We start from the raw sequence: 22,219 nt of genomic DNA, 5'->3' as shown, positions 1-22,219 counted from the left end.
AAAACTAAATGTTTGAAGGTTTCCAATAATGACAAATATTGTTTTTAGATTACTGATAATTAGATAAACAGTATCCACAAATGGATGTTGGCAAAACGGTAAATACTTGTAATGAAAACATGATGTTTGTTTTGAGATGAAATGATCTAAAACTCGTGTAGAAAGACTTGTGGGGATGAGCAGCACATCAGTCAGGGATCAGTAACTCTTATCTGTTGCAGCACAGACTGTCTGTGAGTGCCGCTTCTGTTGTGTAACAGCTGTCTCACTGCCAGCTGTCTGCTGGCGTGCATTCTCTTCGTTTTTTCATTATGTGATGGGATAATGGGAAAAATGATGGAATCTCTTTTACTTTTCCTCCTTACTCAGCTTTTTCTGGGGCTTCTAGTTTTCTAGAAATGTTTTCAAACCATGTTTTTTTCACTTCCACTGGTTTAGTCAAATGAAAAGCTCCCAAAAAAATTCCTTGCTGATTTATTTTGTGAGAGGATTAAAAAATAACACAAGGATTCCTAAAATTACAAGTTTTTTCTTTCTGTCACATATTGAGAAAAACTCAGTTTTAGGAATGTATGTGTTGGAGTTTTCTCCTATTTTAGAGTTTTTATTTTTGACTTGAATTTGTAGTGTTATCATCAGAGTCTAATGTCGCTCATAGAAATGCAGAAACACCTACCGGTACTCATTTCCAGTCAGCTTTTTATTGCTGCACTTTTGTTTTGGCTGGGGGATTTATACGTAACTGCTGCTCCTCTTTCAGAAAACATGTGGTCCGAGTACGGCCCGCAAGGCATGCTGGTAGAAAACAGGAGGGTCCCATCTTTTGGGGGAAGTGACCCCAGCCAGGACATCTACATGCCTTACGTTGTCAACGACATCACCAGTTTCTTCACACTGCTTGTCGGGATCTACTTCCCCTCTGTCACTGGTAAGACTGCAGCGCACACAAGACTGCTTCATAAAACACCTTAATGCTGAATGACAAACAGCACAGCCACATCACACATGTCACTGTTTTGTTACACACGTCACTGTTTTGTCACACGTCACTGTTTGGTCACACACGTCACTGTTTGGTCACACACGTCACTGTTTTGTTTCAAACGTCACTGTTTTGTTACACACGTCACTGTTTTGTTTCAAACGTCACTGTTTGTTACACACGTCACTGTTTTGTTTCAAACGTCACTGTTTTGTTACACACGTCGCTGTTTTGTTTCACACGTCACTGTTTTGTTACATAAGTCACTGTTTGGTCACACACGTCACTGTTTTGTCACACACGTCACTGTTTGGTCACACACATCACTGTTTGGTCACACACGTCACTGTTTGGTCACACACGTCACTGTTTGGTCACACACGTCACTGTTTTGTTTCAAACGTCACTTTTTTGTTACACACGTCACTGTTTTGTTACATACGTCACTGTTTTGTTACACACGTCGCTGTTTTGTTTCACACGTCACTGTTTTGTTACATACGTCACTGTTTGGTCACACACGTCACTGTTTTGTCACACACGTCACTGTTTGGTCACACACGTCACTGTTTTGTTTCAAACGTCACTGTTTTGTTACACACGTCACTGTTTTGTTTCAAACGTCACTGTTTGTTACAAACGTCACTGTTTTGTTTCAAACGTCACTGTTTTGTTACACACGTCGCTGTTTTGTTTCACACGTCACTGTTTTGTTACATAAGTCACTGTTTGGTCACACACGTCACTGTTTTGTCACACACGTCACTGTTTTGTCACACACGTCACTGTTTGGTCACACACGTCACTGTTTGGTCACACACGTCACTGTTTGGTCACACACGTCACTGTTTGGTCACACACCTCACTGTTTGGTCACACACGTCACTGTTTTGTTTCAAACGTCACTTTTTTGTTACACACGTCACTGTTTTGTCACACACGTCACTGTTTTGTCACACGCGTCACTGTTTGGTTACACACGTCACTGTTTTGTCACACACGTCACTGTTTTGTTACACACGTCACTGTTTTGTTACACATGTCACTGTATTGTTACACAGGTCACTGTCTGGTCACACACGTCACTGTTTTGTTACACATGTCACTGTTTTGTTACAGATGTCACTGTTTTGTTACAAACGTCAATATTTTGTTTCACACGTCACTGTTTTGTTACACAAGTCACTGTTTTGTTACACACATCACTGTTTTGTTACACACATCGCTGTTTTGTCACACACATCATTGTTTTGTTACACACATCACTGTTTGGTCACACACATCACTGTTTTGTTACACATGTCACTGTTTCGTTACACAAAGCACTTTTTTTTTACACACTTCACAGTTTTGTTACACAAAGCACTGTTTTGTCACACACATCACCGTTTTGTCACACACATCACTGTTTTTTCACACACATCACCTTTTTTTTTATGCAAAGCACTGTTTTTTTCACACACATCACTTTTTTGTTACACACATCAATGTTTTATTACACACATTCCTGTTTCTTTACACACTTCTCTCTTTTGTTACACACTTTACAGTTTTGTTTCACACAGCACTGTTTTGTCACACACGTCACTGTTTTGTCACACTCATCACTGTTTTGTTACACAAATCACTGTTTTGTTACATACATCACTGTTTTGTCACATACGTCACTGTTTTGTTACACACGTCACTGTTTGGTCACACATGTCACTGTTTTGTTACACACGTCACTGTTTTGTTACACACGTCACTGTCTGGTCACACACGTCACTGTTTTGTTACACACGTCACTGTCTGGTCACACACGTCACTGTTTGGTCACACACGTCACTGTTTGGTCACACACGTCACTGTTTGGTCACACACGTCACTGTTTGGTCACACACGTCACTGTTTTGTTTCAAACGTCACTTTTTTGTTACACACGTCACTGTTTTGTCACACACGTCACTGTTTTGTCACACGCGTCACTGTTTGGTTACACACGTCACTGTTTTGTCACACATGTCACTGTCTGGTCACACACGTCACTGTTTTGTTACACATGTCACTGTTTTGTTACACATGTCACTGTTTTGTTACAAACGTCAATATTTTGTTTCACACGTCACTGTTTTGTTACACACATCACTGTTTTGTTACACACATCACTGTTTTGTCACACACATTGTTTTGTTACACACATCACTGTTTGGTCACACACATCACTGTTTTGTTACACATGTCACTGTTTCGTTACACAGAGCACTTTTTTTTTACACACTTCACAGTTTTGTTACACAAAGCACTGTTTTGTCACACACATCACCGTTTTGTCACACACATCACTGTTTTTTCACACACATCACCTTTTTTTTTACGCAAAGCACTGTTTTTTTCACACACATCACTTTTTTGTTACACACATCAATGTTTTATTACACACATTCCTGTTTCTTTACACACTTCTCTCTTTTGTTACACACTTTACAGTTTTGTTTCACACAGCACTGTTTTGTCACACACGTCACTGTTTTGTCACACTCATCACTGTTTTGTTACACAAATCACTGTTTTGTTACATACATCACTGTTTTGTCACATACGTCACTGTTTTGTTACACACGTCACTGTTTGGTCACACATGTCACTGTTTTGTTACACACGTCACTGTTTTGTTACACACGTCACTGTCTGGTCACACACGTCACTGTTTTGTTACACACGTCACTGTTTTGTAACTGATGTCACTGTTTTGTTACACACGTCAATATTTTTTTTCACACGTCACTGTTTTGTTACACAAGTCACTGTTTTGTTACACACATCACTGTTTTGTTACAGACATCACTGTTTTGTCACATACATCATTGTTTTGTTACACACATCACCGTTTTGTCACACACATCACTGTTTTGTTACACACATCAATGTTTTATTACACACATCACTGTTTTGTTACACACTTCTCTCTTTTGTTACACACTTTACAGTTTTGTTTCACACAGCACTGTTTTGTCACACACGTCACTGTTTTGTCACACTCGTCACTGTTTTGTTAAACAAATCACTGTTTTGTCACACACGTCACTGTTTTGTTACACACGTCACTGTTTGGTCACACATGTCACTGTTTTGTTACACACGTCACTTTTTTGTTACACACATCACTGTTTTGTCACACACATCATTGTTTTGTTACACACACCACTGTTTGGTCACACACATCACTGTTTTGTTACACACATCACTGTTTTGTTACACACATCACTGTTTTGTTACACACGTCACTGGTTTGTCACACACATCACTCTTTTGTTACACACGTCACTGTTTGGTCACACATGTCTCTGTTTTGTCACACACTTAACAGTTTTGTTACACACGTCACTGTTTTGTCACATACGTCACAGTTTATTTACACACGTCACTGTTTTGTCACACACATCACCGTTTTGTCACACACATCACCGTTTTGTCACACACATCACCTTTTTTTTTTACACAAAGCACTGTTTTGTCACACACATCACTGTTTTGTTACACACGTCACTGTTTTGTTACACACATCACTGTTTTGTTACACACGTCACTGTTTTGTTACACACATCACTGTTTTGTCACACACATCATTGTTTTGTTACACACACCTCCGTTTGGTCACACACATCACCGTTTTGTCACACACATCACTGTTTTGTCACACAAGTCACCTTTTTTTTTACACAAAGCACTGTTTTGTCACACACATCACTGTTTTGTCACACACGTCACTGTTTTGTCACACACATCACTGTTTTGTTACACACGTCACTGTTTTGTTACACACATCACTGTTTTGTCACACACATCATTGTTTTGTTACACACACCACTGTTTGGTCACACACATCACTGTTTTGTTACACACATCACTGTTTTGTTACACACATCACTGTTTTTTTACAGACATCACTGTTTTGTCACATACATCATTGTTTTGTTACACACATCACCGTTTTGTCACACACATCACTGTTTTGTTACACACATCAATGTTTTATTACACACATCACTGTTTTGTTACACACTTCTCTCTTTTGTTACACACTTTACAGTTTTGTTTCACACAGCACTGTTTTGTCACACACGTCACTGTTTTGTCACACTCGTCACTGTTTTGTTAAACAAATCACTGTTTTGTCACACACGTCACTGTTTTGTTACACACGTCACTGTTTTGTCACATACGTCACAGTTTATTTACACACGTCACTGTTTTGTCACACACATCACCGTTTTGTCACACACATCACCGTTTTGTCACACACATCACTGTTTTGTCACACACATCACCTTTTTTTTTTACACAAAGCACTGTTTTGTCACACACATCACTGTTTTGTTACACACGTCACTGTTTTGTTACACACATCACTGTTTTGTTACACACGTCACTGTTTTGTTACACACATCACTGTTTTGTCACACACATCATTGTTTTGTTACACACACCTCCGTTTGGTCACACACATCACCGTTTTGTCACACACATCACTGTTTTGTCACACAAGTCACCTTTTTTTTTACACAAAGCACTGTTTTGTCACACACATCACTGTTTTGTCACACACGTCACTGTTTTGTCACACACATCACTGTTTTGTTACACACGTCACTGTTTTGTTACACACATCACTGTTTTGTCACACACATCATTGTTTTGTTACACACACCACTGTTTGGTCACACACATCACTGTTTTGTTACACACATCACTGTTTTGTTACACACATCACTGTTTTGTTACACACGTCACTGTTTTGTCACACACATCACTCTTTTGTTACACACATCAATGTTTTATTACACATGTCTCTGTTTTGTCACAAACTTCACAGTTTTGTTACACACGTCACTGTTTTGTCACACACATCACTCTTTTGTTACACACATCAATGTTTTATTACACATGTCTCTGTTTTGTCACAAACTTCACAGTTTTGTTACACACATCACTGTTTTGTCACATACGTCACAGTTTTTTTACACACGTCACCGTTTTGTCACACACGTCACTGTTTTGTCACACACATCACCGTTTTGTCACACACATCACTGTTTTGTCACACACATCACCTTTTTTTTTACACAAAGCACTGTTTTGTCACACACATCACTCTTTTGTTACACACATCAATGTTTTATTACACACATTACTGTTTTGTTACACCATCTCTCTTTTGTTACACACTTTACAGTTTTCCTACACACATCACTGTTTTGTTACACACATCACTGTTTTGTTACACACGTCACTGTTTTGTAACTGATGTCACTGTTTTGTTACACACGTCAATATTTTGTTTCACACGTCACTGTTTTGTTACACAAGTCACTGTTTTGTTACACACATCACTGTTTTGTAACACACATCACTGTTTTGTTACACACATCACTGTTTTGTCAAACACATCTCTCTTTTGTTACAAACTTCACAGTTTTGTGACACACATAACTGTTTTGTCACCCAAATCAGTGTTTTGTTACACACATCACTGTTCTGTCACACACATCACTGCTCTGAATTTTTTGTTTTTCTGGCTGCTTTCAGGAATCATGGCCGGTTCTAACCGCTCAGGTGACTTGAGGGATGCACAGAGGTCCATCCCCATCGGTACCATCCTGGCTATCACCACCACCTCCATCATTTGTGTCCTTTTGTTATGAATGAATGCAAAAACTGTCCAAGCTTTATTTAAATATTGGAGCTATCTGTTTTTCTGCTGATATGCATTTGCCTTCTAGAAGCCCTTCAGCTGCAGGAACAGGCAGGAATTCTTAACGTGGAGGCTCTTAGAATAGGAATTAAGCCATGGGAAAAGACAAATAAAGTCCAGCAGTTAGCATATGTGTCATTCCTGTAGTCTGTCTAAAGCTTCGCCTGTGGATTATTGTCCTGAGCAGATCTTCAGACGTATCCTGTGTGATCCTGTTTGGTGCCTGCATTGAGGGAGTGCTGCTTCGAGACAAGTGAGGTCCAAATTCTGTCAAACACTTAAACAGCTTTGGTGCAAAGGAACTGACTTTTAGTGAATCACTTTAAGAAACTACAGCCTAGGTTCTCACAGTGGTGAAGCTTGTCATGAAGATGATTGACGTTGAGCTTCGTGAAGTCACTCATGCTGATTAAGAAGGTTTTCCAGATGCAGCAGGTGCCGACTGCAGCTCCAGATGTGTGCACGTTTCTTTAACCCAAACTTACTGTAGCTAATATGCTTTACTTCTCTGTCCTTCACCAGTGTGGGTTTAAACCTTTTAATGTGTATAAAACATATCTGGGATTTTTAAACCTTCCATCTTTTTATCCTGATTAGAAGAGCTGTGAGGTTCATACGGAAACACAAAAACTCCATTAATTAGGACTTTTTAAAGCACAAGTCTTTGATTTCCCAACATCTGCAGCTTAATGGATTCAAAATTTATTTCCTCATCCAAACTTCTATAGATCTTCCAGTTACTGTTAAGATATAAGAGGATCAAGCAGAGTAATCCTGACATTCTAATGGTAGTTTGGATGTCATTTATTCAGAGCAATGGGATGCTGAAAGTACATGAAGACATTTAAGACATGTTAGTTTATCTGCTGTGCATATTTAGTAAAATATGAAGGTGATTCTTTTATTGAGGAGAAAAAAAGATTTTTACAACTTGTAGAAAATCATTTTCATGGCAATAACCATCTGTCAAATGCTTGCTTGTACACTGCAGGTTTGGTGACTCTGTGAAGGGGAACCTGGTCATAGGCACGCTCTCCTGGCCCTCCCCCTGGGTTATTGTGATCGGCTCCTTTTTCTCCTGCTGCGGGGCGGGTCTGCAGAGTCTGACAGGTGCCCCCCGCCTGCTTCAGGCTATTGCCCGAGATGGCATTGTGCCTTTCTTACAGGTGGGTAAACGAATACAAACGGATGTGAAAGTCACTTTGGTGCTCCCACTAACTCTGAGCGTGTCCCTAAGGTGTTTGGTCACGGGAAAGCTAACGGAGAACCCACCTGGGCTCTGTTGCTGACCGCCGCCATTTGTGAGATCGGCATCCTCATCGCCTCGCTGGACTCAGTCGCTCCCATCCTGTCCATGTCAGTGTTTGTTTGCACTCATCTTTCTATAAAAGCAGATTATCAGCGCAATGCTGTGATCCCTGAAGGTTTCTGTGGCTTAAACCTCCCACAGTAAGTCATAAAGTGCAGATTTAGAAGATGAGTGACTTGTACGCTTTGGCTTGTCTCTTCCCACAGGTTTTTTCTCATGTGCTACCTCTTCGTCAACTTGGCCTGTGCGGTCCAAACTCTGCTAAGAACGCCAAACTGGAGGCCCCGTTTTAAGTACTACCACTGGTGGGTGTGACGATGTGCACACTTTTTAATAAATGTATTATGTCTGAGCCTTACAAATCATCAGAAGATGTCATTCCACATAATCAAAAATGTCTAGATATATTGCAACACTTTAAAAAGTCCTGATTTGATCTATTGAATATTTTCATAAATGGGTTTGAAGTTCCCTGAGATTTTTACGTATCTTTCTTCTCTCTTCTCTGCAGGACTCTGTCTTTCTTGGGAATGAGCTTGTGTCTTGCGCTAATGTTCATCTCTTCCTGGTATTATGCCATCATCGCTATGGTGATCGCTGGTTGCATCTACAAATACATAGAGTACAGAGGGTATGACGACCTTTGGGTTCTGGAAGTCTCTGCTTTAAGAACAAACTCATAAAAATGTTGGTTACTGATGTAAATCCTGGCTCTTTGAAAACAGAGGGATGTGTTTCACTGAGAAAGTTGCCTGAGCTGTGACTATCTCCAGAAGCTCCAGTGTGATTGTGTCCGTCTCTAACAATCAAGCAGGCTCCACCCCCAATTTAAAACAGTGTCCTGCCCCTCCTACTTCGTTCTTAGCAGGTTTCTTTCTTGTGGCCTCACTCTGTTTTTTAAAGAATCAAGGATTTTTTATAAAGTGACAGGATTTCTTGCTCTGTATTTTACTAGGAAAGATATGGGCCCCACCCAGATTGGATCAGGGATTATTTGTAAAGCAATCGTGAAATCTCACTGTAGGACAGATTGAGACAAAGTTGATGGAGCAACATCCAGTCTAAAAAACCCATGAAGTGTGTAGGGAAGCTCATAATTCACACACCTGGGTGTCATGACTGACAAAGTTAATTCACTGAATGGTTCCTGTGTGGTGCTCAGGAACCATTTGATGTTTTTACCACTCAATCCCACAACCTTCCAGTCTAAGGGCAGACACGTGACCACTAGGCCACTGACTTGGTTGAGAAAGGGGTGAGAAACCGTTCTGATGCTGGAGATAGTGGACAGCAGTATGATGTTGGACATAGACGTGGTACACCAGGCACACGCAACACATTTAACAAACAAATTAGCCGTGAAGAAACAGTGAGAGATACCTGCTTGTCAGGACTTGTTAGCCTACACACCCTTTCAGTTCTGTTAATAAGCTAATGTCAGTCTGACCAACACCTGAACGTGTTAGCCAGAGTTTATCAGAGGCCTCAAGAGTAGGAAGCCACTGTGGAGGAAAGTGGAGGCAACCATCTGAGCGCCAAAGGCACGAGGTGTGGACTGAGAGGGTGTCTGGGGGTCCTCCCCCAGGAACTATGAAAATTAGAGCTCTTTATATGCATTTTCCAGTTATCTGGGGCATTATTTCAAGAGAAGGGAGAATTTGGGGTACCACACGCTTATATCGCGTGCACTTGTTTAGCTCGCGTGCACACAGTAGGGAGGAGCATTGATGAAGAGCTCACAAACATGGCTAATTTAGTTTAAACATTTAGTCTGCAAACAACAAATGCTGGCAGTTGGTGAGTGTTAAAAACGACATTTTTTATTTTGGCCAAACTGGGAACACTTTCACAATAGATCAAAGATGATTGGAATGGATCTTTAAAAACAGACAGGAGCACAGAACAACGGATAAAGTAAATTGAAACGTCTTTGTCTTCCATCAACAGGGCAGAGAAGGAGTGGGGAGATGGTATCCGGGGTCTCTCACTTAACGCTGCTCGCTACGCCCTCATTCGGCTGGAGGAGTCTCCTCCTCACACAAAGAACTGGAGGTACAGAGTATCCTGTTAATAGCTGATGTAGTGCTGAGTTTCTTCACTGTCGTGTAAAGCAAACGCCAGCAGAACTTCTGAACACTTTTGTCAAGTTCCGTGTTTCTTTAGTTGATACTTGAAGGAACCTGTTTTTGTCCGATCCGGCCTTGTTGAGCAGCGATGACAGCTACAGACTATCGTCAAAGCTGCTTTCATCACCACTGCTGAGCAGAAGCCTTGCAGTGCATTGACTCTCTGTTGCCTCCTCACCATCGACAGACCTCAGATGCTGGTGCTCCTGAACCTGGACTCGGATCAAGCGGTCAAACACCCCCGGCTGCTGTCCCTCACCACGCAGCTGAAGGCGGGGAAAGGCCTGACCATCGTGGGATACGTTTTAGAGGGAACGTACCTCACTAAAGAGACGGAGGCCAAGAAGGCCGAGCAGGTACAGAGGCAGGACACTGCTGCGGTGTGCAAGAGGCTGCACAGCAAGTTGCCCTTTTTTTGTAAACAAATCCATGATATATACCCCCCTGGTGGTAAATGTTGGGGTTTAATAATAGACAATAAGCTGAGCTACTGGGGCACTTGTTAAGGCCAGTTTTATAGGTTTTGTAGGTTTTTATATCAAATAGTGGGTTATTTGTTAGACTAGTGAAGAACATAAATTAAAGTTTGGATTGATTTGAGATTTGTAGCACCCTTCATTTTCTTTATGTTTGTTTTTAACCATAATTTGTGTCTCTGTTTAGTTTTTGGATCTAAACACCTGTTTTCTCTTCTTCATGCAGAACATCAAGTCCTCCATGTCTGCTGAGCGCACCAAAGGTTTCTGCCACGTGGTGGTTTCCTCCAACCTCAGAGATGGCGTCTCCCACCTCATCCAGTCCGCAGGTTTGGGGGGCATGAAGCACAACACGGTCCTGATGGCCTGGCCTGGAACCTGGAAGCAATCCAACGACCCGCAGTCCTGGAGGAACTTCATAGGTGACCTGCAGGAGAACGTTCACAACAATCAGGTTGTAGTTCTGCACGGGTGTGGTTCTCATTGAGGGTGTGGGTTCTGCAGAGACCATAAGGGAGACCACCGCTGCCCACCTGGCTCTGCTCGTAGCAAAGAACGTGGACAGTTTTCCAACAAACCAGGAACGGCTGGGGGAGGGCACTATCGATGTGTGGTGGGTGGTCCATGATGGGGGCATGTTGATGCTGCTGCCCTTCCTGCTGCGGCAGCACAAGGTGGGTGGTTTGGGTGGTGTTCATCCTCAAAGCTCAATAATTCTGCTCTCCTGCAGATATCTGCTCGCCCGTTCCACAATCATTTCAACTTGTTATCCTGCAGGTTTGGAGGAAGTGCAAGATGCGCATCTTCACCGTAGCACAGATGGACGACAACAGCATCCAGATGAAGAAAGATCTCCAGATGTTCCTCTATCACCTGAGACTCAATGCTGAGGTGGAAGTGGTGGAGATGGTGAGACCTGAATGGAAATGTACTGGGAAGAGGGCCAAAGATTTATGACATCATAAAGATCATCGCCCTCTGCTGGGGAATTTCAGTAACTACTTTTTTAGAGTGTCTTCTATGACAGTGGTCCCCAACTGCAGAACGGTACCGATCCGTGGGTCAAAAAAATGCATATGCTAACTCTGATTATTTCCATTAAGTTTATTTTCTGGTACTGTTTTATTTTGGAAAAAGGGAATACGGTATTCTGTTCACCACATCAGTCTATTTTGATGCGTCACATGACTTAAAGCAGCTGCTCGGACCGCAAAGTTGGTGGCCTAAAGCTAAAAAGCGAATAAAAAACCAACAATAAAACATATTTGGAATGTCTCTTCGGGGAGAAAAGAGTCGGTGAAGAAACCGAAGAAAAGCCTTTGACTTCAAAGAAAAATAAAGCTGTTTTCCTCTAAATATGGATTTATTGAGACAGTTGTTTCCACGCTCAGCCTGATAAAACGCAGCGACAAATCAGAAACAACTTTTACGGATCAACAACTTTGTTTCATTTATGATCTGTAAAACAAACTTCTGATGTTTTTTGACATTTTTTTAATCAAAATTTTTTGCAGAAGCATTTTAAATGGAAAAATTGTTTTTTCTGAAACGGAAAGCTTAAAAATATTAAACGGAAACCTCGGTCCCGTTCAGACTGGTCTGTGAAAATATTGTCTGACATCAAACCGGTCGGCGGCCTGAAAAAGGTTGGAGGTCACTTCTCTATGATGTCTGGCTCCTTCATGTGTGCGTTTCCTCCGCAGCACGACAACGACATCTCAGCCTTCACCTACGAGAAGACGCTGGTGATGGAGCAGAGGTCTCAGATGCTAAAGCAGATGCATCTCTCCAGGACTGAGAGAGAAAGAGAGGTGAAGCACACATTAGCACCACCTGCACTTGTTCTCTGTTTTCACTGGTTTCTGGGTCCAGAAGTGAGACGGCCATCTTACATTTGTGCATGCAGACTCAGACAAAGTCAGATGCATTTCTCTGAGACAACGTAAACACTCTGAGTGATAAGTAGCAGACAAACGTAAATAAGCTGAGCCAAGCTAAATGACTACTGGCCCCTTTCCCTGTTCACCTGCTGGCGGTGGGGGCCCCGCCGCCCCACGCAGATTCAGAGTATCACTGACGAGTCGCGTAGCTCCATTCGGAGGAAGAACCAGGACGCCACCGAGGGCTCCAGCCTCAGCCGCCAGTCCTCCACGGCAGAGGACACACAGGAAGACGAGGTAGCTGATTCTGAACCGTCCACAGCCGCCCCCCCACTGTTAGACAACGCAGGGCTGTCTTCACAAAGCTCCATCTGTGCCTGCAGGTGACCTCTGACCAATGACAGACAGTTATTTGGACTCACCCAACTCTAAAAAAGCCAACGTGCCAAAACTCCATCATCTGGACATCAGATTATCTTCCTGCTGTTTGTTAAAGTAGATTCCTAAATAAACAACTGAATTAAGGATTAGCTGCAGGGAATTCAGGTGTTTGTTCAATCTTCCATACAAAGCAGAAAGACGCCGTTAGATGAATGGTGTTTCATCACAGCCTCTCCGCTGCTCTGGATCATCTCCTTGCAGCTCAAACCTGCTGGTTTCCCTCAGAGCGCCTCAGTGTGGAGCTGTAGTCGCACCATTTAACCAGCTATCAGCCGTTACTGAGCATGTCAACTTCCAGAATGGCACCAGAGTAGTGCTGCCTACTGTCTAGTCAATTGAGAGCTGCTTTGTGAACTCCAGCCCAGCCTGAAACCCTGGCCCCGCCCCCTGTAACCTCAATGGTCCAGCACACACCCCGATCCCCACCCCGGGCTGTTAGCCCATAGAGAGGACAGTGTTGTCACATTAGCTGGAAACCATTGGGGTGAAGGTTTAAGTCGCTCTGGTTCCTCTGTGTTCAACATCACTGTCTTCACATTCCACCTCCGCCATGTCATCACCTCCAACCCCACCTCACCTTTCCCGACAAACGCCGTCTGTTTCCAGTGTGCATAAAAGATAATTCAGTACATGTTTCCTCTGCTGTTATGATGACTCAATCAAACTTTATCTATAAAGCACTTTTCATATGAAAGAATAACACAAAGTGCTTCACATTAAAGCAAAACAAAATAAATAATATCAAAACAAGCATGAAGATTAAAATAAACAAGCATAAAAAAATATATAAAAATAAAAATAGGGCCCCCCTCCCCACACCTACACAACCCCCCACTTCTTACACATATCCCACCCCCTAATTGATGGGGAAAGACAATGAGAATTGAGAAATAAGAAATAGGCTGAGCACAAAAACGCTGATATTTGGAACCTCCCTCTCTGTGAACAGCTTCATGACCAGCCAAATGCAGCATCACAGGCGCGGACCGCTCCACCACAGCAAAGAGGTGATGCAGGTCCCCATCCAGAGCCGCAGAGGCTGAACAGCATCCGACCCAGAGGGAGAGGTCCCAACTGAGGAAGCACCGGAAAAAATAAATGAATAAAAAATAAAAAAAGACAATGAAACAGTAAACATATTGATAAAAGCAATAAACAATAAAACATTGAAATAAGATAAATTAAAATAACACATTAAAATCTAGTGTAAGTTCATAAAACAAGATAAAATGGATAAATAAAAATAAACAAATAAATAACCAAATAAATACATTAATAGTGGTAGTAAATAATTAGCTAAAAGCCAGGTTAAACAGGTGAATCTTTAGCCTTTTTTTAAAAGCATTAATGCTCTCTGCGGCTCTCAGGTCCTCTGGCAGACTGTTCCATAAACGGGGGCCATAGTGCTGAAACGCAACCTCTCCATAGGTTTTAGTTTTTACATACGGAATGGTTAACAGACCAGTGCCAGAGGATTTTCAGGATTCGCGAGGGTTCATACTTTACTAAAAGATCTGATAAATAAGAAGGCGCAAGACCGTTAAGACATTTAACCCTTGTGCTATCTTAGATGACCCCACCCTTACATTGACGTGTTCTCCCTACCATGACAAAGGTGGATAAAGGTGGAAAGATTTCATGTAATCCATGGACACCAGTGAAGATCTCAAATCATTGAAGAAAAAAGGTTCAGAGCACTGTCTAGTGGGTCTAGATGACCCAACTCCCAATGGTAAAGTGCCTAGGATAGCACAAGGGTTAAACCAGCTAGAGGAGCCTGGGGTTATTTTTATTTTCAGAGATGATGTTTGCAAAGTATGAATTTCTGGTCTATTTTACTGTTTGATTATATAGTTTTAGTTGGTTCTGGTATAGTCATAGTTTATTTCAAGTTTGTGTTTTCTCCAAAGTCTTTCAGCAGATCTACAACGTCTCTTCAATTTTTTAATTTCCTCAGTTCTCCAAGGGGGGCGTGGCTTTGGTTCTTATCTTTTTAGATTTTTTTGGAGCAACTGAGTCGAGACTGGATTTTAATTTACTGTTAAAACGTTCAACAAGTAGATCACAGGGGGGCCGGGAAGACAGGTGGAGAGTAGGAGCGAACAGATGTAATAAACGTTTCAACCACTTCAGGAGTCAAGGAGCGTTTCTTCACCGTTCTCACAGAGGTCTCTTGTTTTTTAAAACCAGTGATGTAAGCAGACAGTAATGGTCAGATACAGGCAGGTCCACAACAGTGGGCACACTGGTAGTAAACCATGACTGATGAGGTCAATAGTGTGCCCCCTGTTGTGAGTCATGCATTACCAGGGTCAGTGTTGTGTTAAAGGCAGTTCAAAACCTCCATTGTTATTCTGAAGCTCTGCAGCCAGAATATGAAGCTCTCCTCTGCTTGTTGTTAGACCTGATGAACTCCAGTCCTTCCCCAACATCTGTGCTGTTTCTTTCCTCTCAATGAATCTGATCTGAGACATATTCAGGATGCTTCTTTAAAAAGGCTTCTAACAAGTCTGGTTTTAAAGAAGCACAGGAGATCTGATGGAAAGATAAGGGCGGGGGGGCTGAGTCATCTCTGGACCTGCAGGCGTTTGACCGCAGCTCAGCTTGTTCTAGTCATTCAGAGTCTACGGAGTTATTTATGTCATTTGACACAAAACACAAGTGGCACTTTTTAAAAATAAACTCTCATGTCAAATTATACAGTAAAGCCTCTTTTCTAATCAAAAGTTGCACAAAATGTAAATTTGAATTTACATCTTTTGATCTATTGCAAAAGCGTTCTCAGTGGTTTTTTAATTATGATGATGCCGATTTTAGCTGAAATCAATTAACCTGTGTCGTTTTGGAGGACATAGTTTCTGCAGAGCGGCAGGAGATCATTCAAAATTCACCTCTGAGTTGTGAGCAGGAATGATGGTGGGGAGCAACCCCGCCCCCTTTTCTAATCCAACTGCACTTTTTCATCTGCTCCTGATTTGAATAAAGAAATCCTTAACGTTGAGCTTAATTTTCTTTATTTTTTTCCTCTATCCATCTAGTCCATCAAAAAAAATGCCACAAAAACATGTTAAAAGATCAAAAACACCATTTTCATTGGAGGGAGTCTTATAAACTGATTTGGTATCATGTAAGACTAGTTGGATTTAAATCTCTTAGTTTGTCGTCTTTTGTTTCTAGATGATGGTGTCATCTGAATGCATGTCATGTGAGAGACTTTTCTTAAAGTGTCTGCAGAGATTCCACTTCCCCTCATCCACATCTCAGCCCCTGTGTTTGCTGTCTGTGCACGTGTGAAAGCCACAGCCCCTTATAGTGTTTTTTTTTCTTTCACCTTTCTTTGATTAGACCCCCCACTACCACTCACAGGTGACTCTGTCCTCTTCCCATCAGGCCCAGCTCATCCACGACAGGAACATGGCCTCCCACGCCGCAGCGAACGACAAAGCCGAGGCCGGGCCCGAGCGCGTGCACATGACCTGGACCAAAGACAAACTCTTCACTGAGCGAAACCGTAATCGAGAGTGCAACGCCAACGTGGCCGTTCGCGACCTTTTCAACATGAAGCCGTAAGTCCGCCTGCAGCGGCTCGGGTGGAGCGGGTGACCGAGCAGTGTGGAGTGTGGCGTGGGTCGCCGGGATGGTGTGGTTTCATGTTCATGGCGAGCGACCTTCACGCAGGTGAAGCATCAGGATGCCTCACCGCATGTGCTGCCAGGCGGCTGGTTCTGATCCGATGAAGGGGAACATGCTGTATGTCTGCATGTGTGTACACCTTCAAGTGTTTTAGCAGTAGTGCATGGCCGGGCCACGTGCACACGTGTACTCTAACATCCTCATTTTGTGTCCCCACATTCCTGTTTCTTTCAAATTCAAAGTTAAAGAATCTTCACTGTTCAAGAAAAGTTCCTCGTAAAATTCGACTCACTTAAATGATGCTAACCTGACAGCTGATCATTCTAGCTTTAATACGTCTACAATTGGTTTAACCAAATGTACCTCCTCTTAAAGTGAGATGCATCACTGACATCATTTCATCGTCATTGAATCTCCTTTATACAGACGTTCTGAGGATTTGTCATTTCCTTTTTCCTTCACATCTTATTCATGACTGCAGATGTTTCTGCTGCTCTTTAGTCACATGAACGTCATCTGTACTGCAGACGGGTGAGTCCTCACTAAGTAGAAACTTACATTAATTGCCTCTAAAGGGCGGCTTGCTTCTTCTGGATGTCGGAACTCTTTTTCAGTTTAGATTTTTCTTTTACAGTCTTCATATTTTTTTACTTCCTTCTTCTTGGTGGAAACGGTCTCCCATCCTGCTTTGTTTTCGGCAGCTCTGCTTTTGAATCCACATTTCCTGTGGATCACCAGACTGCATCACTTTTTTAAAGAAACACTTTTTTAAGGAAACATAATTTGGTTGAGAAGTTACTTAAATGGCAAGCTACAACATTTTTATTGTGACTAATCTATAATTTGCTTCTATTTAGTCAGACAAAATCATGTTGCAACATTTAGGATAAATAAAGTACCGAAACAAAAAAAACATCAGATTGAAACCGTCAATCCAAATAGAGGGTGTCATGACAGCTCTTGGCCACAAGATGTCCCCATACTCTCCTTGGCTTAATTCTAGAAGCTTTTCAGTCTAAATTTCAGGGAGTTTTTACTTTATTTTAGATTTACAAGTTTTATCTAAACATCATGATATCTCTTTTCTATGAAATCGGATTTTTCAAAAATCAAATTTTTCTCCTCTTTTTCTCTTTGCCTCGTTTGCTTCATTTATAGAGAGAGATTTATTAAAATGTTTATGATGAAGTAAATCCACAAGCTCAGCTGTTTGTTTCACAAAGTCAGAATTTTCACATTGAAAAATGAGCCGTTTACTTTTGTTCGGGTAGTTTAAGTTGAAAAGTCCAAAAGTGCCATCATGAAACCTCACCATCCAGATGAGCTGGGGTCACCTGGCCTCGGAGCGTCTGAGCTCATGGGGGGAAGCACGCAGTGCTGAAGAGCTGCAGAGCTGACGTAGAAGCATCTAAGCCTGTTTCTGTTGTTTTGTCCCATTTTCCTCCTTCTAGAGAGTGGGAGAGTCTGTAAGTTGCCTTCTCTTTGGCCCCGCCCTCTGTGTACTGCTCCTGTGGTGACTCTAGCTTTTCTCTGTGCTCCTCTGTGGTGTTTGTGTTTGCTGCATCGTCCAGCCTCAGACCGCATGAAAAGCCTCGTCTGATTACTAACACGTTTGCCGGCGTGGTGCATAAATCGCATGCTGACCGAATCGTTTGACTATGGTGTGGCTTCTGGCAGTTCGACATTTTTGTGTTGTTGAAGTGATGGCGAAGAGGCAGCATTTAAAGAGGCGGGACCTGCTTTCAGAGTTACAAACACTGCTGAAATCTAGTTTGCACGTCTCTGTCTTTAACTGTTGCCTCTTTATTCCACCATCAGAGCGCTTCAGTCCCCTAACCGAGCCTCCTGTATTTTATGCTAACACGTTTTTACACTATAAGTTCTATTTTCGTAACTCTGTTTTCACGTCGGCCGTCTCTCCTCCGTCCAACCATCTCACCCCACCAGGAACCAGTCGAATGTCCGCCGCATGCATACAGCGGTGAAGCTCAACGAGGTGGTCGTCAACAAATCCCAGGGGGCTCATCTGGTCCTGCTCAACATGCCCGGCCCCCCAAAGAACAGGGGAGGAGACGAAAATTGTATCCTTGTCCAAGTCCAACAGTCTGGTAAAGCTTTCTGCCCCACAATCAAAGGAAAAGGCTTTGAAGAGGGATCCATTCATGGAAATCCAAACAAGAAGTCACCTCCACACAATGAAATGACCCCCAGCTGTGAGCGGTCCCCAACCTCTGGGCAGCAGACCGGTACCGGTACGTGGGACCGTTGGCACAGGGCCCCGGAGAAAAAATCACGACCTACCTCTTTTCTGTTTTATTTGTAATCTGATTATGAAGGAAGTTTTATTTGGATAAACTTCTGAATTCTCTCCCACATCTGAATCATTGACCAATGTCACGTCTTATAAATACCTCCGATACTTTCTGGACCATTTGTTAAATAAAAAACCCTGAGCTAGCAAGGTTGACAAAACCAACAGATTTGCAAAGTTTGTTTTTACAGAAAAGAGCCAATGAAGGAACAGAAGAACATCCTTCGCCTTCAAAATAAAAGAGGAAACTGCATGTAAAAGACCAAACCAGTCTGTGAAAATAATAAAGGGGTCTATTGCCTGAAAAAGGCTGGAAACCACTGCTGTAACCAGAACTTTAGCTCCAGTGTTGGTGCTCTTCCCACTTCTGTCACTCTTTAACTCTTTACACAATTAACCTAATTCTAGTGGATTCTGAAGCAGAGAAAATCAGCTCTGCACTGAAAGGCAACACTTTACAGCAGTGAAATGCTCAAACACGTTGATCATGTTAATGGTCAAAGATTTACTGTAGTTTAAAGAGCAGAGCGTGTTATTTAGCCCACATCTCCAGTGTTACAGGGTTAACTGCTTGTTATGCTGCCACCACCTGGTGAGAAACTGTCACAACAACTAGCATGTCCTTTAAATGTTTAACAGAATGTATTTACCTCTACTAAGACGGTCTAAATAGGGTTAAGGAACTCTGTCATGAATTGTTTGCGTCAATGTTTGTGTTGGTCTGTGATGAAGGCGGAGCTCAGGTTTGCATCTTGACTGCTGCTGACTCAGACATGGAGTTCCTGGAGGTCCTCCTGGAAGGCCTCAACCGCGTGCTGCTGGTGCGAGGGGGCGGCCGAGAGGTCATCACCATCTACTCTTAAAACCAAGAAGAAACTCGTGCCCCACCCTGCACACAGGCATGTTGCCATGGAAACTGTTCACCGGACATTCCAGAGGCCCAAATTGTTTGATTCTTTGTTTTTACTGCGCCGGAAAAGGGGCTGATGGTTGGGAAGGTGGGACCTCTCGTGTCTGGCGGACGGCGTGGAAAAACATCCGGGTGTCTATGCCGGGCCATAGAACCCTCCACAGGGAACATAGAGCATAGAGACACTTTATTTATTTCTTTCTTTGAACCCCTTCTGTCCTGTTCCGTCATCGTTCTCCCCCCCCTCGTGTGTTGCTGTGGTGGCTGTCTGAGCAGCCCCGACCTGGACGTGGGTTGTGGGCGGGGACTCTGTTCTTGTGTGGTGCGATGGGCTCTGCACCTGAGATGAGTTTAAGGGGTGGCGCTGCAAACGGAGCCTTAGGATGGCGGTTTTCTGTGAATGAAGCTGATTTAGAGGTGGCTTCATGACGGAGGCGTAAGGTGTGTGCAGAGGGGCGGGCTCACAGTCTGAGACGGCCCACTTTCCCAGTTGTCTCCCACTGTTTTTAAAAAAAGAAGGACAAAAGCCACAAAGGAGCTTGTGTGTGTGTGTGTGTGTGTGTGTGTGTGTGTGTGTGTGTGTGTGTGTGTGTTGATGCCGTCAGGACGAGTGCTCGTTCAGGAACAAATGCATTTATGTTCCCTTTTTATGTTTTGAATCTTATAGCTGTTTAACAGCAGGCGTATCAGCCGGAGGGTTTGCACATACAAAATCCGATTTCCCCTCTGAACCGCTGGCATTTAACCAAATGTAACAGAGAATTGTAGAGTAACAGGATGTGAATTGTTCCCGTACTGCTGTTGTCACGGTTCACTTTGCACAAAGGCTCTCCTGCACTTAACCGTTGGTCCGTTTGGTTAACCGAACCACTTTCTGACAGTTTCAGCGCAAATTCTAGTATTTTTATGCCTCGTGTTGATTTATGATATTAAAGGTCAAAAATGTTAGACTCTTAAGTCCCAGACTACACAATCATAGGAGGAAAAAGTGCCAAAGTTAGTACAAAAAGAAACTGTGGACGTATCATTTAGCTCATTTTAGGTAAATATCTGAACAGAGTTTCTCGTTTTCAATCTAACCAAAAAGTTCCACAGTTTGAAGGGCATTTGAACTCGCCCAGCGGGGATTGAGATCCCGCCTCCACAGTTTCTTTTTCTCCTTTAGCCGAGCAGTATTCTGTAAAGCAAGTCGCCGTGTTTTTCCTTTTTGTTGTTGTTGTTGTTTTGTTTTTCTGCGCTGGAAAAGGCGAGGCGTGGTTTGTGAAAACGGTGTACGTTGTGTTCTCTTCTCCGTGTGACTGTAGTTCTCTCTGTTGTGTTCACTGCTTTGTTTTTGATCCTCTGTTACCTTCAATGTTTGTTTGGCAGGAGAGGAAGATGCCGGAGTTACTTTGTGAAGATTAGTCGTTTAAGACTGAAAGAACACAAGAACACACAGAGTGATATGAAGGGAGGAATTCTGATGCTACATGAAGTTCATTGTTTAGTTGACCTTTTTTTTTAGAAACCAAAGAGAAAACACCAGAAAACCCAGATTGTTTCACTCTAAGAAAACTGTATAAATAAGTTATTAAAGATGGATGTCTGTTGTTTTTAAGTGTGGTTTCTCCGTTTGACAAACACACAAAAATAAGATCGGAAATGGAATTTGAGGTGACTGGAGAGAACCCAGCTGGAGAGGAGGGGCTCCAACCACACAGCGGTGATGAAGACGTGGACCATGGGAGGAGCTGAGCTGTCGGAGGACCAGCGGAAGGGATGTGTGTGTGTGTGTGTGTGTCATCTTTGTGTTTCTGCTGTCATCTGGCTCTTCCAGGAAGTCACCCACGCTAAGAAGGTAGCGCGCTTACAGCTTCTGTGCCTCGCCGAATAAATATTAAAAATGTTGAAAGAAACTCTTTTGGCCGTTTGTTTTTCATTTTCACAACTGTGGTCACAACAAAAGTCAGAATGTAATTTCAGATGTGAAAAATAGAGATGTTTTTCATTTGTATTTCTTTAAAAATATCCAAAAAGGGGAAGATATTACAGCTTTTATGAAAAATATAAGCACATTTTGTAAACAAAAGGGGGAAAAAATCAACACAACCATCTACTATTGAGATTTTTAGACTCCTTTCAATTTTGAAATCCTCAAATAATTGTAATTTTTACGTAAACAAATGATTGTAAACATGAGTTCATAAACTTTATCATAGACTTGGAAGACATCAAAGCAATAAAACACTGGAGGATATTTATGTTATTGTCCTCTATCAGTCACTCCAGGTTCATGTTAATCATCCACAACGGTCTTTATTTTTGTGAATTATCTTGAATAGACGTGTCTGGTTTTCAGTTCTGCCTCGTCAGGTCATCTGCTTTATCTGCTTTTTGTTTCTCCACGGTTTTTCTCCTGTTAAGGTTTATTAAATGTT

At 42.4% G+C, this 22,219-nt stretch overlaps 1 protein-coding gene across 7 annotated transcripts in view; it reads left to right on the top strand.

The window, feature by feature from the left end:
- The window catches only part of LOC101159301 (solute carrier family 12 member 7), a 66,445-nt gene extending 44,748 nt beyond the window's left edge, over nucleotides 1–21,697 (top strand). For 4 of the 7 annotated variants that reach the window (XM_020712608.2, XM_023949891.1, XM_004080903.4 and 1 more), the window contains exons 9-26: nucleotides 761–928; nucleotides 6,551–6,649; nucleotides 6,912–6,969; nucleotides 7,708–7,882; nucleotides 7,954–8,072; nucleotides 8,232–8,330; nucleotides 8,537–8,656; nucleotides 9,973–10,077; nucleotides 10,339–10,507; nucleotides 10,854–11,049; nucleotides 11,132–11,301; nucleotides 11,405–11,536; nucleotides 12,331–12,438; nucleotides 12,688–12,804; nucleotides 16,339–16,514; nucleotides 18,033–18,047; nucleotides 18,529–18,662; nucleotides 19,664–21,697. In XM_020712608.2, coding sequence (XP_020568267.1) covers nucleotides 761–928; nucleotides 6,551–6,649; nucleotides 6,912–6,969; nucleotides 7,708–7,882; nucleotides 7,954–8,072; nucleotides 8,232–8,330; nucleotides 8,537–8,656; nucleotides 9,973–10,077; nucleotides 10,339–10,507; nucleotides 10,854–11,049; nucleotides 11,132–11,301; nucleotides 11,405–11,536; nucleotides 12,331–12,438; nucleotides 12,688–12,804; nucleotides 16,339–16,514; nucleotides 18,033–18,047; nucleotides 18,529–18,662; nucleotides 19,664–19,755 — 2,252 coding nt within the window. In that variant the 3' untranslated portion in view covers nucleotides 19,756–21,697. The remainder of the gene's footprint in view (nucleotides 1–760; nucleotides 929–6,550; nucleotides 6,650–6,911; nucleotides 6,970–7,707; nucleotides 7,883–7,953; nucleotides 8,073–8,231; nucleotides 8,331–8,536; nucleotides 8,657–9,972; nucleotides 10,078–10,338; nucleotides 10,508–10,853; nucleotides 11,050–11,131; nucleotides 11,302–11,404; nucleotides 11,537–12,330; nucleotides 12,439–12,687; nucleotides 12,805–16,338; nucleotides 16,515–18,032; nucleotides 18,048–18,528; nucleotides 18,663–19,663) is intronic. The other 3 variants (XM_011488714.3, XM_011488715.3, XM_011488716.3) reach the window with 3 other exon arrangements.
- The last annotated feature ends 522 nt before the right edge of the window (nucleotides 21,698–22,219 follow it).

The sequence above is a fragment of the Oryzias latipes genome, chromosome 20 (assembly GCF_002234675.1).
Source record: "Oryzias latipes chromosome 20, ASM223467v1".
In the NCBI taxonomy this organism is placed as follows: Eukaryota; Metazoa; Chordata; class Actinopteri; order Beloniformes; family Adrianichthyidae; genus Oryzias; species Oryzias latipes.
This window is presented reverse-complemented; position numbering and strand designations above follow the sequence as displayed.